General features: G+C 48.5%; 1 protein-coding gene and 1 long non-coding RNA gene across 4 annotated transcripts in view; one reads left to right on the top strand and one right to left on the bottom strand.

Moving 5' to 3' along the window:
* The window catches only part of EVL (Enah/Vasp-like), a 134,383-nt gene that overhangs the window by 28,432 nt on the left and 91,725 nt on the right, over positions 1 to 14,226 (top strand). The window contains exon 1 of one of the 3 annotated variants that reach the window (XM_072963703.1): positions 4,461 to 4,536. The exons of 1 other annotated variant lie outside the window; for it this stretch is intronic. Coding sequence is in view for 1 of the 2 variants with exons in the window: in XM_015243348.3 (XP_015098834.1) it covers positions 6,064 to 6,086 (23 nt within the window). In the remaining variant the exon portion in view is untranslated. Of the gene's footprint in view, positions 1 to 4,460; positions 4,537 to 5,966; positions 6,087 to 14,226 lie in introns of those variants that run through there. One more of the 3 variants, XM_015243348.3, reaches the window with a different exon arrangement.
* LOC140697200 (uncharacterized) lies at positions 1,730 to 4,322 on the bottom strand. Its single transcript, XR_012074050.1, has 2 exons — positions 3,770 to 4,322; positions 1,730 to 1,789 (listed from the first exon to the last, which is right to left on the bottom strand). It is a non-coding gene; the product is annotated as an uncharacterized lncRNA (long non-coding RNA).

Consider the following 14,226-nt stretch of genomic DNA (forward strand, 5'->3'; position numbering starts at 1 on the left):
TCTGCCCACCTTCGTACCAGCTGTGCCCTCTACCTGCACTGATCTTTCTCTTGTGTTTACACACCTGTCCCTTCTTGTCATTGAGATCTCAGCTTAAGTATCACTGCCTGACAGGGGCCTTTCCTGTCACCTCGGCTAAGTTCAGTAGCCGCCATCACACTGGTTCTTTGCCCTGTTTTACCGTCTTTTTCTTATTCATGTATTATCTGACTTCCTTCATTAGGACGGGAAACTGCGGGCTTCAGCTTATTCAGCTGAAAATTGGTTGAATGAATGCGAGGATAATTTTAATAACCTGGTACAGATACTTGGAGAGTGTTTATTGAGTGAGAGATTGATGCAGACAGGAATGCAGAAATAATTACCAATAAACCGCAGTAGGCTGAAAAGGGATTGTAACTGTGTTTGCTTTGTGGTGGAATGCTGGGTTTGGATAGCTTTTACTTGTAGAATTCTCAAAATGGAGGTAAGAGATGCCTTTATTTAAAACTTTTGTTTTAAAGTTAAATGTCACTGTAGAAGTTCAGGTGAATTATGTAATTTGGGGGAAGGAATTAACTCAGAGTGTGGGACTCACACATTTCCTATTAATTCAGGAAGGTGGGGTTTTTTGTTTGTTTTAAAATTTTTGAAAGGTTAGTTCAACTGGAATAAAAGTGCATTCAGTGCATTCAAAGCATTTCTGACCGAAGACCGACTCTGTGCCTCGGAATGTGCTCTGCCTTGTGAAGGCTCAGAAAGGACTGAGAACCAGAGCCACAGCTAGTGGGCGCTCCACAAAGTCAGAACAGCAGAGGTGGTGGTCCCAGATCTGGGCGGGTTTCTCCTGAGGCTGTATTTGCACAGCACACATGTTGGTTCACCTGGATTGTGTGTGCGTTTCTGATGGAGGCTGTGAGGAGCTGAACGCCCCAGGTCTCTCTCACCTGCCCCCTTCGTCCCTGTCTGCAGCAGCGCTCACCTGGTTAGACGCCTGACAGGTCGTGGACAAAGGTTACTCCTCAGCACAAGCTGGTATGTGAGGTTTTTAAAAATATCTATTGATTATCATAGGAATTCTAGAGTTTTAGAGATTACTGTAGGCTGGTTTTGGTCAGGAGGGGACCTGATGGGGGTTTGAAATATGCAGTAGTCTTGGCTCCCATGGAGCGCAGTTAAGGTGTGCCAGCATTTCCTCTCTGCAGCCTCCCCACTTTCAGATTGGGAGACTGAGGCTTAGACGGGAAAGAGTTTTCCTGAGGCTTCTCAGGCGGATAGTAGTAGAACTGGGTTCAGAACCCCCTCCATCACCTCTGTGGAGAGGAGGCTGAAAGCGCTGTGTGCATGAGCAAGGGGCATGGGTCAGGAGGGCGCCCCTGCGCCTGGCTGGACAGGGGGGCAGGCAGAGCGCCAGCTGGGTTGCCGAGACCCCATTCTGCAGACAGAAAGAATTGTGGGTCTTAAACTGGGAGGTGATTGGGTAGGTGGTATGCGTTGGGGGAGGTCAGGCAGAGGGGAGGAGAGTCTTAATTAGGGTCTTGGGGTGAGACCAGGGAGAAGCAGACCTCTTGTTACCACTTAGCCCCTGCTGGAGAAGTGGAGAAGTCTGCATCCAGGCCATGAGAGAGGAGTCATACTTCTGGTCGTGCCTGTAACCGATGTCTGTCTGCTCTGCGCGCAGCAGAGCAGCAAGTGTGCAGGTCCAAGTGTCGGGGCATTTCTGTTTACATGACAGGAATGTTAGCCTCTGTTCAGGTGCCCAGTCTTTATCTGGTGGCACATAGCATCATGACTGTGTAAACCTAAAAACCTAAAAAAATATGGGAGCGGAAACATTGGTTGTAATGCCTCAAACCATGGGACATCAGGGCCTTAAAGTCTCAGATTGTCAGTCTCCAAAGGAGCTATGATGAGGATTCAGTACCAATAAATAAATCATAAGTTCACTCTTGGGAACTTGACCCTTTCACATGGAAAGACATGCTTCCAAACTAAGTGTGTGCACGTTAAGCTGAGGACCATGGTTTCAGACATCCTTCTCATTTAGCTTTCTGAGATTGTCAGGGGCCTGGGGACACCTGGTGTTAGCGACTGAGTTTTTATTCACTGTCTCCTGTCTGTTTCTCAGGGGAAGCCTCAGGCACATCCGGTAACTGCAGTGGGTCAGGCCTCTGCAGGGACAGCCGGGACCAGGCAGGAGGCTTTTTTATTCTTAGGATGAGAACAGAAAGAGGAACTGAGTCCAGATTGACGAGGGTGTGTGATGACGTGTAGCTCAGAGAGCCCCCAGAAGGGTCTCTGATGGGGCTGCCAGGTCATTTAGGCCAGGTGTTCCCAGCCCGAGTCCAGGCCTGATCCTGGTGATGGGAGGGAAAGCCTGGTAGCAGGGAGGCTGGGGCTTTTCCATTTTTATCGGTTTTATGTTCATACCAGTTCATATCAGTGGTCCATGTAAGTGATATGTTAAAAAGCAAAAGGCTAAAAAATTACTATCTGGCTATTCCTTCATGTCACATAGGGAGCGTAAGTCCCAGAGGAGGCCTGTGCTTTGTCTGAGCCTTGAGTTATTGGTGGATGGCCTGAGGTGACTTTTCTCTTTAAGCATTGTGTGGTCACAGAAGTGCCATTTGGAGAGGAGTCAGGACTCCCTGTTCCTGACACTTAGGTGTTATCAGTTACCAGGTGGTCAGTGGGAGTGCCTCGCCTCAGAAGCAGAGTCCCTCCCCGTCTGGTCCCAAGGCTGCGACAACTCAGGTTTCCAGCCCTTCCTCCCCGGGACAGCTGAGGCACTCTGCAGCCCTTAGAGGCCTCTTGTCTGACCGTGAAATCTGGGGATTAGCCAGGGCCAGCCGGATGAATGAACCCCAAAGGGTCGCCATGTCCCAGCCACTTCTCAGGGCCACAGGCTGCCTAACAGTCTGGAATGAGTCCTCTTCTGGAGGTAGCCGGAGGCAGTGGATCTTTGGTGTTGGGAACCCGAGAGGGTACTGGGGTTAAAAACGTTGGCATTAAACCCACCTGGGTCCAAGTCATTGCTCTGCCACTCAATAGCAATATGATCTTGGCCAAGTTACTTAACCTCTGTTCTCTTATTTGTAAATTGGGGAATCTCACAAAATTATGTCTCAAATGTACTTGGTGCTAAGATTTGGTGATTTTTCACCATTTCTATCAACTCTGCTCTCTACTAGGACCTTATGAGTTGCTCTGGAAGGTATAACCAGCTCTCCAAGAGAAGGTTTGTGAGTCACTGGTGGAAACCAGGCACAAAGTCCAGAGGGTCTCCATCCCACTGGGCCCACCACACGGGACCTGCCTGGTGGCCAGGGCAGAGCACAGCTGGCCAGTTCCCACCATGCCAAATGTTTGCTTCTCCCCATACCTTGCAGAGAGTGCCAGGAATGTAGGTTTTGACTGTTAGACCAGCCAAAAAATCCATCAAGTAATTATTGGGGTCTGCTGTTTGCTAGCCCACCCCTTGGAGGTGGAAAGGACTGGCAGTGGGGTGCTCAGTCTGAGACCTCCTTTCCCTCAAGAAGTATGCAACCACATCCATCTATGACCCTACCAGGTAGTTAAATAAATTAAAACATTTCGTATCATTGTATTTGGTATGAGTAAGTTGTTCTTCCTAAGACTTGGGTAATCTTTTTTTTTTTTTTTTTTAGGATTTAGGGCAGTGATTTTATACATACATCCATATATATTGTATTCCTTGTCCTGAGAATCACAGGACAGAAATACCTTGCGCCCCCTCCCCCAGGGTGGAAAAATTAAATGAGCTACCTACCAGTGAACAGACAACTTCAGTGACAGGGTGGCCTCCCCATAGAGCCATCCAGCTCTCAGTGCTGCCAGTGGGAGACAGCTGCGAAGTAACAGAGATGAAGACTGTCTTTACAACTGTATACACTTGATAAAGACATTCACGAGTCCTTCCTTGGTGGGTCCCACCCCCGTGCTGTGAAAGCAGCCTGAGCAGGATCCGCATTCTTCCAGTTTTACATACGGAGACTCTAAGTGATCTGCCGGTGATCTCAGAGTTAGCAAGTGGCAGATCTGGGACTTAAACCCAGGTTATTTAGTGACTCTGACTCTCCTGTATTTTCTGGTCTGTCATGGTGGCTGCTGTCACTAGAGGGTCTCAGGCAGAGGCTGGCAGGAGTACTGTGGAAGGCATTCTGGATCAGCATAGTTGATGACTGCTGTGTCGTTCGAGGACCACGGGATTCCTCAGAAGTCCCCTCCGCTAGTTAGTCCACCTCAGTTGGCCATCATCACTTCGTTTCTTTGAAGAGGGCACTTCCATCCAGAGTGCCTTCGTGTGAGCACACGCACTAGATCTCTTTTCCTTGTCAGCCCTGTACCAGGCACTGGGGATACAGAAATTAACCTCACACAGACCCCCTCAAGGATGTCACAGACAAGGGTGCAGGCAGAGTGCTGTAGTGCTGTGCAGTTGACAGCAGAGAGAGCTGAGTGTCCTGGCAGTGGTTCAGGCTCCTGGGGACAGAGCAGCCGATGAGCAGCGTGGGCCACATGGAAGGGAGCATGCAGGTGTGTAGGGAGCAAGGAATAGCTGGGGCCTGTGGGCCTGTGGGCCTGTGGACTACATAGCCTGGGCCTGTGGACCTGTGGACTACATAGCCTGGGCCTGAGGACCACATAGCCAGGGCCTGTAGGCCTGTGGGCCTGTGGACCTGTGGACCACATAGCCGGGGCCTGTGGGCCACATAACCAGGGCCTGTGGGCCTGTGGACCACAGGACGGAGGGCCTGGCTTATTTGGAGAACTGGGAATATCCAGCTGAACTGGGGGTTTGTGAAGAGTTTTAGTGGAAGAAAGGATTAGGGAAATAAGACTTTGTATGCTGGGCTCAGGCATTTTTACTTAATCCTGTGGGCACTGAGGCCCTCACGCAAGGTTAAAATAGACGGACATCAAAATCAGACTAAGAAAAATTGCTCTGGTAGATTTTTAGAGAAGGGACGAAACGAGGAGGACTGGTTACTAACACGAGAGATGAAGTGAGAAACGCTGAAGGCGTGAGCTGCGGCAGCGGGGAGGGTCAGGTCCAAGAAACCTTTCTGAGTAAAATCAGAATTAATGACTGATTATATTTATGGAGTGAGGGAGAGAAAAAAATCAAGAGTGACTCACAGGTTTTTATTTGAGATCTGTCTTCCTTATTTTATAAAGATTTACAGTCCAAATGCTGACGATTCTCCTTAGTGGCACATTTCAGAACACAGCCTCGGCTCATTTGCCAAATCTCACCAGCTCGGGCTTTACAGACTGGTAAACATGTCTCTTTTTTTGGCTGACATCTCATTTCTTTTTTCTTCTGCTCTGAAATTATTACAGCTGTTTTTGTACTTCAAGGAATTGAAGCCTGGTACATATTAGACACTCAGTAAATGAGGTCACGCATCCCAGGGTGACGTTCATGGTAAAGTGGTGGCCATAAAGGGTGACACCTGTGATTCCAAAGCAGCGCATACATTTGTGCTCACCTAACATTTGGTAGTGGAAGGGTGAAATGCAGAATTCGGAAGGACTTTCGGTAGCAAGTAGCCCGCTGTCTGTCTACATTCCATTCCCTGAGCACTGTGGTCCTCATACCCGGTCACTACAGCAGGAGACAGGTCACTGGGCAGATAGCAACCGAACAGGTGGCATTCTCATTCCTTGACAGTTTTGCCCTCCACCCCCACCCCATAAATTTGGCGGGGCACAGATTGTGTGGTTTACCCACGATCCCAGGCATGTCCAGGGTTCGACTTACTTCTTGGGACTAATTCAGCTCACCGCCCGGAGCCCAAGCACACACTGCATTCATCAGACTTGCTGGAATGATCACATGATTTTCTGGCTGCCTCCCCTGTTAGCTGCCGCTTGTCAGCAGCTGGCGGAGCTGGAGGCTGCAGGCCCCGTCTGCAGAAAGCCTTTTACTTCAGAATATTGGGGGGGTGTGGAAACCCCGCCTCTTTTTTCTGCACTTTGCACCATCTGACCGACTAAATGGTTGTCCTCCGAAACAAAAAGGCTGCCAGACAATCTGAGGAAATTGTCTCTGACTAGGTCATGTTTGCATTTGAAGAATTCAGGTATGTTCTGGGGTTGCTACATCAGTCTGCCGCTGGGTTTTTGTTCTCGCTAGGTTTTTGCTGTGTAATGACAGCTTAGGCTCTGGCTGGTTCTCACAGAAAGAGGGTTCTTTTCTGTGGTGGGGTTTACCCCGGTCATCGGGTGGGGGGTGCAGAGGGGGTGCAGGTCAAGGGTGTTTACTGCATGCACAGATGCAGCGTGGATAATTGGTTTGATCGCGTGTAAATTTGCCGCGGACCCCACCTTGTGCCTCATTTGAGCTGTGCTGTCGCTGGTGTAGAGTTATGAATACAGAATAGGGACTGTTTATCCAGAATACTGAGTCTCTTGCCATCTTTTGTTTTCCTTCCTTTGTCAAACTCAGGGAGCCTACTGCTCTTTTAGGAATTCCTAATTGTAGCAGTAAAGGTGCAAAATCCTACAAGTCGGTCTGCTTAGTCGAGATTTGATCTTGGCTCTGATTTTCCTCATTGTTAACAGTGATCTCGTGGCTGGGCAGTTTTCTGGGAAGTGCCCTCATAATGTTTTGTTAACAGGGTCCTTTGCTTTCGTAAGCTTTTCCGCTGCTGTAATTATTAATGTTCCAAATTAGAGTCTTTTGTGAATCTTCTTCCTTCTCTTTCCTCCATCTCTTCTCCGGGAATGTGTCCCTGGGTATGAATGTGGGAAGGGATGTTCCAACAGAGATAGTTTCTAAGAAATGAAAATAAAGGAGGTGGAATGGGAGGGTTGTCCGCTCGTTTGTGCATGGTTCCACCTCTTCAGAGAATACAGAAGAGAGCATGTCTGTTTCTAACCTCTGACAGCTCCTCATTTCTCAAACGGGATTTCTGTGTGTTTTAGAACTGAACATAAACACCCTACTGACGGGCAAAGAAGTGATTGTGTGGGAACCTCCGCAGGCCTGTTTTGTTCCCTCCGAATGTTGCTGCAGTAGACACGAAATGGCACTAGGATTACCACCTTTCATTACTTACAAGAGGAAACCAGGGACCTTCAATCAGAAGCAGGGGAGTAGATGAGAGGGTCGTCAGCTTCTCATGGAAAAAGCAGGACCGCAGAGGCTGTCCCCGCCCTTCTGTAAACTTGGGGCTTTGGAGCCAGGAAGTTATCATGTGTTTGCAAGCATGCCTCTGTGTTATTTCTGATGGACTGGGTTTGTGGAAAGGATGTTCCTTCCATGTGGTAACATGCTCTGGTGACATGGAGTGACACAGTGGCCAGACTTACTGTTTGATGACAGCTCCATTAGATAACTAACAAGAATTTATTGAATGCCTGGCATGTAGCATTAGATAGGTCCTTAGGGAATGAATTAGGAGTCTTGGGTTCTACTCCGAGTTTCAAAATTAGTTTTTCTGATCCTTGTGAGAGTTGCAGAAGAGCTTTGTAAATCCAAAAATGTAGTACAGTGGTGGGGCTCATGTTTTATTGTTAGCATTTATTCTAGATGGAGTGAGTCTTGGCTTCCACGTTGAACAAGCCTGGAGCCTCCTGTTGCATTTCATAGCGAGGAAACGGGGATAGGCATCAACAAACGCACTCCCGCAGTGGTGGCTCCTGGTCCAGAGCCAAGAGATGGGCCTGATGAGGTGGAAGGGGGTCAGGTGAAAGGGCACTGCACTGCTGAACTGAGAATGTGGGAAAGTAGACCAGAAAGGGGAGTTTGTAACTGCTGCACAGAACCAGGCAGGTGGCTTTCTTCTTCAGTCCCAGGCTTGTATGTGTGGGGCCAGGTGGTCATGGTGGGGCAAGACAGGATCTCTGGAGGAGCTTAGCCTTTTAGCTTAGGTGAGGGTCATTCTCAAGCTGTAGCATGCCGCAGAGTCACGCTGAGGGCTCAGGGAAACTCCCAGGGCCCCACCCCCAGAGTTTCAGATCTAGTAGGTCTGAGACAGGGCTTGAGAATCTGCATGTCTGACAGGTTCCCAGATTTTCTGATGCTGCAGTTCTGGGGACCAGACTTTGAGAACCATTGGCTGGGGAAAAGCAGACAGATTGTCGCTGAGATGGGAAGTCTGAGGCAAAGGCAAGGAGGAGGTACAGGTAGGCAAAAAATCAGGAGCCAGAAGCAGCAGTTCAAGTACCGGCAGGTGGACCAGCAGGGAGCCTGCTGGTGGGGAGGTTAAACTGTGGCCAGCCGCACAGCCCCCCTCCTGGGGAGGTCTGAGGGCGGTGGGAGGGGCCGGACCTCTGGGATGAGAGTCAGGGAACTTGGTTTATAATCCTGGCTCTGCCGTGTACTACCCCTGCGGAATTGGCAGGTCTTCCTTAATCTCAGTCTTCTCAGCTGAAAAATGGGAATAGTAGTTCTTGCCAAGAAAATCTATAATACTGTTAGAATTAAATAAGGCAACATAAACTTACTTTATAAATCACAGCACTCTTGCTCCATGAATGTAAAGGGAGGGGAGGCCCCTAGGGGCTCCGTCAGTTTACCTACATAAAGGGGCCTCACCTGTGGACACGCTCCTCCGTGCACACCCCGGCTCTGAGAGCGCCAGGGCCACACTCGTTTTAAAAGGAAGTCTGATTGACACAGACAAGTTGACCCGCTGTTGTTCCCTGTTGGCTAGGAGCTCCTTGAGGGCTTTTGTCAGACCCTCTGTTTTGAACTTGGTTTCCTTAGTGCCTACAACTGCGTGACACACAGCAAGGCTTGGTAAGCCGTGGACGCGGTTCCTTTTCAGGAGGACTTAACAAGGGAGGAAAAGCAAGTGCGCTCTCTAGGTGCAGGCCTGGTTTGGTGCCACAGGGCCCGCTGAGCGTGCTGGTCCGGAAGGGCACGTCCAAAAGCTGACAGCTGACCTCCTGAGAAAAATGTGACGTGTCCTCAGCACACCCCAGTTGTTGGAGCGCCAGCGAACTCGGATCACGTTGCAGAGGGAACCTCTGCAGATGGTCTCGCCCTACAGCGTGCTGACGGTTGTCATGACTTGCTGGGGCCCAGGGAGAGTCGCAGAATCCTGAGAGCTTGAGAGGTCGTGCCAGCATTTTCCAGCTGGTGAGGGGATCTCTGCCGGCTGTTGACTACAAGACTGTATTGTTCTAACACCAGGCAAACTGTTGTGGCTGGCTGTGGTGGTAGACACGCTTCACTTGTGTTTTTGCTTTTTTTTAAGGAAAAAAAAAACTTCTTAGGTGAGATGTATACTGGACTAATAGTTAAACATTTACCTGTTACTACACACCGCAGAGATGGTCTCTGAGCACTGCAGGAGACGGCTTTGTGGACTACTGTGTAGTTTGTCTTCCCCCTCTAGACCCAGGACAGTTTCCTTACCAACTCGAGAATACAATGTTTTAAATGTGATTTTCAGCTTCATAATCCCTCAAGTGAGAATGAAACCCAAATCAGAAACCACTGTTTCTCTAAATTCCTGATACTTACTCTGATTTATTTCCAGAAGACATGTAGTACCAACTCCAGGATTTAAAATCCACAGTTGGAATTTGTCAATCACATGAAAATGGGAAGTTAACTATTTTGGGTCTGTTTTGTTTTATTTTTAAATAAGACATTATTACAGGATTCAAATTCAAACTAGCTCTTTATTGATTGAAACTGATGCCTAGTCTTGGGAAATGTTGGAACTTTCTTCATGCTTTCACTGGAACATTGAAACGAGCTATATGAGTGGTATCAGGGAAGGCCTGAAGTTCACAAACCAGGAGCGCCCACCCGCGTGTCCAGAGCCCAAGGCCGTTTAGTCCTGCTCATTTCCTGGGGTCCTGTATGCCCTTGAAGAAACCGATATTTAGGTACAGTGACTTTCACGCTGTGGTGAGGAGATAAGTCCCGGCTCAGCAGGAGGTGGACGCGGGTTGGGCAGGGAAGGGGCAGGCACAGAAACTCGACGTGCTGTGCGCCAGCTGCTGCCAGCCGCTCTGCCCACAGAACACTTTATAAATGAAAGCAGAGGCTCAAAGACATGGACAGCCCCAAAACATAACCTCCAACCCAGACCTTTCCCCAGACTCATCCCAGATAAATGGTCCTACTTGCCTGACGTTGTGATCTGGAGTCTCACCGGCATCTCGCACTCCTATGTCTAGCACTGTTCTTTTGTTCTTTCCTAAACCTGTTCCTCCTGCATTCTTCCCCAGCTGGGAGAGGTTGCTCAGGCATCTTTCTCTCACGCTCCTTATCTAATCCATGCAGCAATGTCCTGCCTGCTCAGTCTCAGAATATACTCAGGATCCAGCCACGTCTTACCTTCTCCATTACTACCAGCCTGGTCCATGGAGCCACGATCTGTACCCAAATTACCACAGTGTCCTTATGACTGGCCTCCACGCTTTCTGCCTTGTTCCCCTATTCTTAATTCTTCACGTTTTTTAAAATATAAAATCAAATCATGTCTCTCCTGTGCTCGTAACCCTCCAGTGGTGTCCCATCTCACTGAGAGTGGGAACTCAAGCTCTTGCAGTGGCTCGAAAGGCCAGCTTGGCCCCACCCAAATGATGTCTCCTTTAGCGCACCCCCTTCACACCACTGTAGCCGCACTGGCCACATGCCGCACATGCCAGGCACTCTCCCCACTCGGATCTCCACCCCTGGGGGCCACGTGGCTTGCTCCCTCATCTCCTCCAGGTCTTTGCTCAGCTGTTTCCCTGACCTCTCTGTTTAATATATCCCTCCCCACCGTGGGCACCCCCTTCCCCCAACTCTGCTTATTCTTTCACCAGATCACATTATCACCATCTACATACTATAGATTTTAATTTTGTATTTATTTATTGTTCGTCTTCCTTCAGCAGGATGTCATGCCATAAGGATAGAGTTCTTTAAACCTCTTTTTGTTCACTGCTATATTCCTTGTGCCTTGCGTATAAGTGGTATCCAATAAATAATGGTTAAATGAAGGAAGGAAATGAGAACAGAGGCTCAGACAGGTTAGGTAATTTGCCTGAAGTCACCCAGCAGTTAAGATCTGGTCAATTTCAATTCAGTCCTTTTTTGTCAGATACTCTGTGCCTGGAATGCCATGCTATGAATTGGCCTGTGTCTTCCAGCCAGCACAACTTTTCTGAGTTTCCCCTCTGGGCCCAGAGCCTGTTGTAGCGCCGGGCACTTGACACATCTCCCTGTCTGTGGGAGGTAGAAGTGGAGCAGAGGATGGCCCCTTCCTCCCAGTTCCTCCCCTCCCCACTTACGTCCTATCTCCGTGTGGTACTTACTAACCACAGGGTCATTGTGTAACAGTGCGCGTTTTTCACATCTTTCTACCCCACTGAAGCAGGAGCTCTTTGAGGTCAGGAAGCATATCTTAGTCATCTTCTATCGCTATTACCGTAGTGTCAGCTCCAGGAGGGATTAGTAAATGTCTGACTATTAAATGTCTGCACTGCAGGCATTAGAATAACTTGAATAAGTCACTCACAAATTCCTAACTGTGGGGAGCTTATGATCGTGCTCTCTTTGATCCCCCAGAGCCTGCTAGAATGTACAACCCTGTGGGTCTTTAATGAGGGGTGGTAGGAACACCTGGTTGGAGGACGTGGGCGGAGGGTGGAGAGCTGAGAGAGAAAAATAAAGCAGAGAGGGGGAAGACAGACAAATTTCATTGACTTGACAGTTTCGCCTAGTGTTTGTCTGACTAGCCACAAGCAAAAAGTTATTTTGGGAAACAAATAATTTAGCTGTAAGATGGCAATGCAGATCTACTTTAAAATACCAGTCTCTCCATTATTAAATAAGTGTTACAATTTCTGAGTTTCTCTCAGAGAAGAGCAGTGTGTGAATCTGGAATCCTGACTCGGCTGCGATTCATACAATGTAAATTTAAAAGCTGGGATCTTGAGGAAGTCACTATCTCTCTAGACCTTAGTTACCTTGCGTATAGGAAAAGGGCTACTTTGAGGATAACACATAGGAAATTAGTGTATAAATTACAAACCTTCGCTATAATGTTTGTATTTTATATTTTGGAAGCAATTAATAACCAGCTCAGGTGCTGCTGTTTAAGACAGGTTTTGTTTCCATCCCGCATCTCTCTGCGTAGCACAGTCATAGTCTCTTATATGGAAACCAGCAAAACAAGACTGAACTAAGAGGGGAGGCTATGGCTCAAGGGCCGGGGCGTAGGCTTAGCGCGCACGAGGTCCAGGATTCAACCCCCAGTACCTCCTCCAAACATAAATAAATAAGTAAACCGGATTCTCTCCCCCATTTAAAAAAACAAAACAAAACAAAACTGAACTTAGAGAAAAAACTTTTAACTGGACTCATTACCTAGAGGAATGAGCCCCAGAACAGAAGACCAGCTTGGGCCTGTGCAAATCTTGCTAGGTACTTAGGATGGTTACTGAGGAGTCTCCAGCGGTGCAGGTTCTGAAAACCTGTGTCTTTTTGGAGGTAGGGGGGCCTTTTTGCTGTTAGGGTTACCATCCATCCAACAAACATCTTCCTGACCATCTAAATATAAGCCCCAGTAGAAGAGGCAAATGTCTATCATCCTTAGCCATGCCCTTAGGGAATGACTGTCCTGAAAAGGTACTGAACCAGCACCAAAATCATGGGGTGCAGGTAGCCAAAGACAAAACAAACCCAGGGAAAATTTAGGAGAAATTCTGTGGGAGTCCAGGTGAGGTGCTGTGGGTTGGGAGGAGGACGTGGTTTGCCGTCGTGGAAGTTAAGGAGACTTCCTGGAGGAGGCATTTCTTGGAGTAAGTCTCGGAGAAGGAGAGGCATAGGGTTGGGGTGGGTGAAAGTAAAGGGAAGGACTGTGGCAGCTGTGCAGGAGCTGAGGCCCGGCAGCTGGGGGCAGTGTGCTCTCAGCCCTATTTTGGCTGATAAAACCTGAGGAGAGGGATTTTTCTCATTCTTTTCAGGGTGGCCCAACTTGGTTGACTTTTCTCATGATGGGGACTTCTCTCTGCCGTGAAGTTCCCTACTTTGCAGAGGTAAACATTTTTCTCCTTTAGGGACTGTGCATCTTTCATGGGAAGCTGCGTGTTTTGCAGCACTGGCCCCTTTGGTAAGTCTTGTTACTTGGCACGAGGTACGTAGGTTCTTTGCGCTGTAGTTTGCCTGTGTGTGAGATGGGGGTGCCATCTGCCTCCCAGAGCTACTGCAGTGATTAAATGAGATTCCTTATATGAAGCGTCTGGCCAGGTTCCTGACACTTAGTAGATACTCAATAAATTAATTCCTTTAATTTACCTTAAGCAGCAAAGCATTCAGACCCTGGATTCGAAATTGCATATGAGCCAGGAAGGAGAGCTGACACACTCTAAGGCTGGGGAGCGCCTCTAATCTCCCCGTCTTCTTCAGTGATCACACTCAGAAGGCCAGCAGTCAGTCCTTGGACGATAATCCTATTTGCTACTGAAATGTTTATGACACAGTGAACCGACCGTGATGTGACTGATCAGCCGAGAGCTTGGATCTTGGCTTGGCTGACACAGACGTTGACTGGTCTGAGGGATTAATCAGGTCCTTGCAGCTGACAGACTGGGATTGTCGTGCTCTCTGGCTGATTATTATAGCGCAACCAGAGCCCACCTCCCCGGTGCCTGCATACTCAGTCCACAGCCTGTTACTCTTTGTTCTGCACTCCTCTGTGTCATATCTTTGAATCTCCAGAGACTGATAAAAGCAATAAATGTCTGTTGAACTAACGTGGACTGCATTGGGCAGGCACGGTGTGGGCGCTCTCTCCCGTGGAGAGGGTGGAGTGAAATACAGTGAGAACTCGGTGGTGAGCACCTTCCAAGAAGAAGGAGCCGTTGTAGATGTGATGGAGTACTCCTGCAGCAGCTCTGTCGGGCATCAGGAGAAGCTACTGGAGACTTCAACATGGGGATCCTCTGTCACAGTTCCCTGCTGGGAGGGCCCATTGAAAGCTAAACACAGGTGCCTAGGTCTCTCCTCAGACCTGCTGAGTGCAGGTATTCAGAGGTGGAACCCAGGAGCATGCATTTTGTCAAGGCTTCGCTGATGGTACGCACCCCAAGCTGGAGTTTGTGGGGAGAACTTGAGCTTGGGATCCTGCAGACCCTAGGTTCTAATGACAGTAACTGTGTTACCTCAGGTACGTCATTTAACTTCACTGGGATGTAGTTTGTCCACGGAAAATAAAAATAATAACTTTTGTATGGAGATGTGGTTCAGAGAGAAAAAGATAATGGCCATGA

The sequence above is a fragment of the Vicugna pacos genome, chromosome 6 (genome assembly GCF_048564905.1).
Source record: "Vicugna pacos chromosome 6, VicPac4, whole genome shotgun sequence".
Taxonomy (NCBI): Eukaryota; Metazoa; Chordata; class Mammalia; order Artiodactyla; family Camelidae; genus Vicugna; species Vicugna pacos.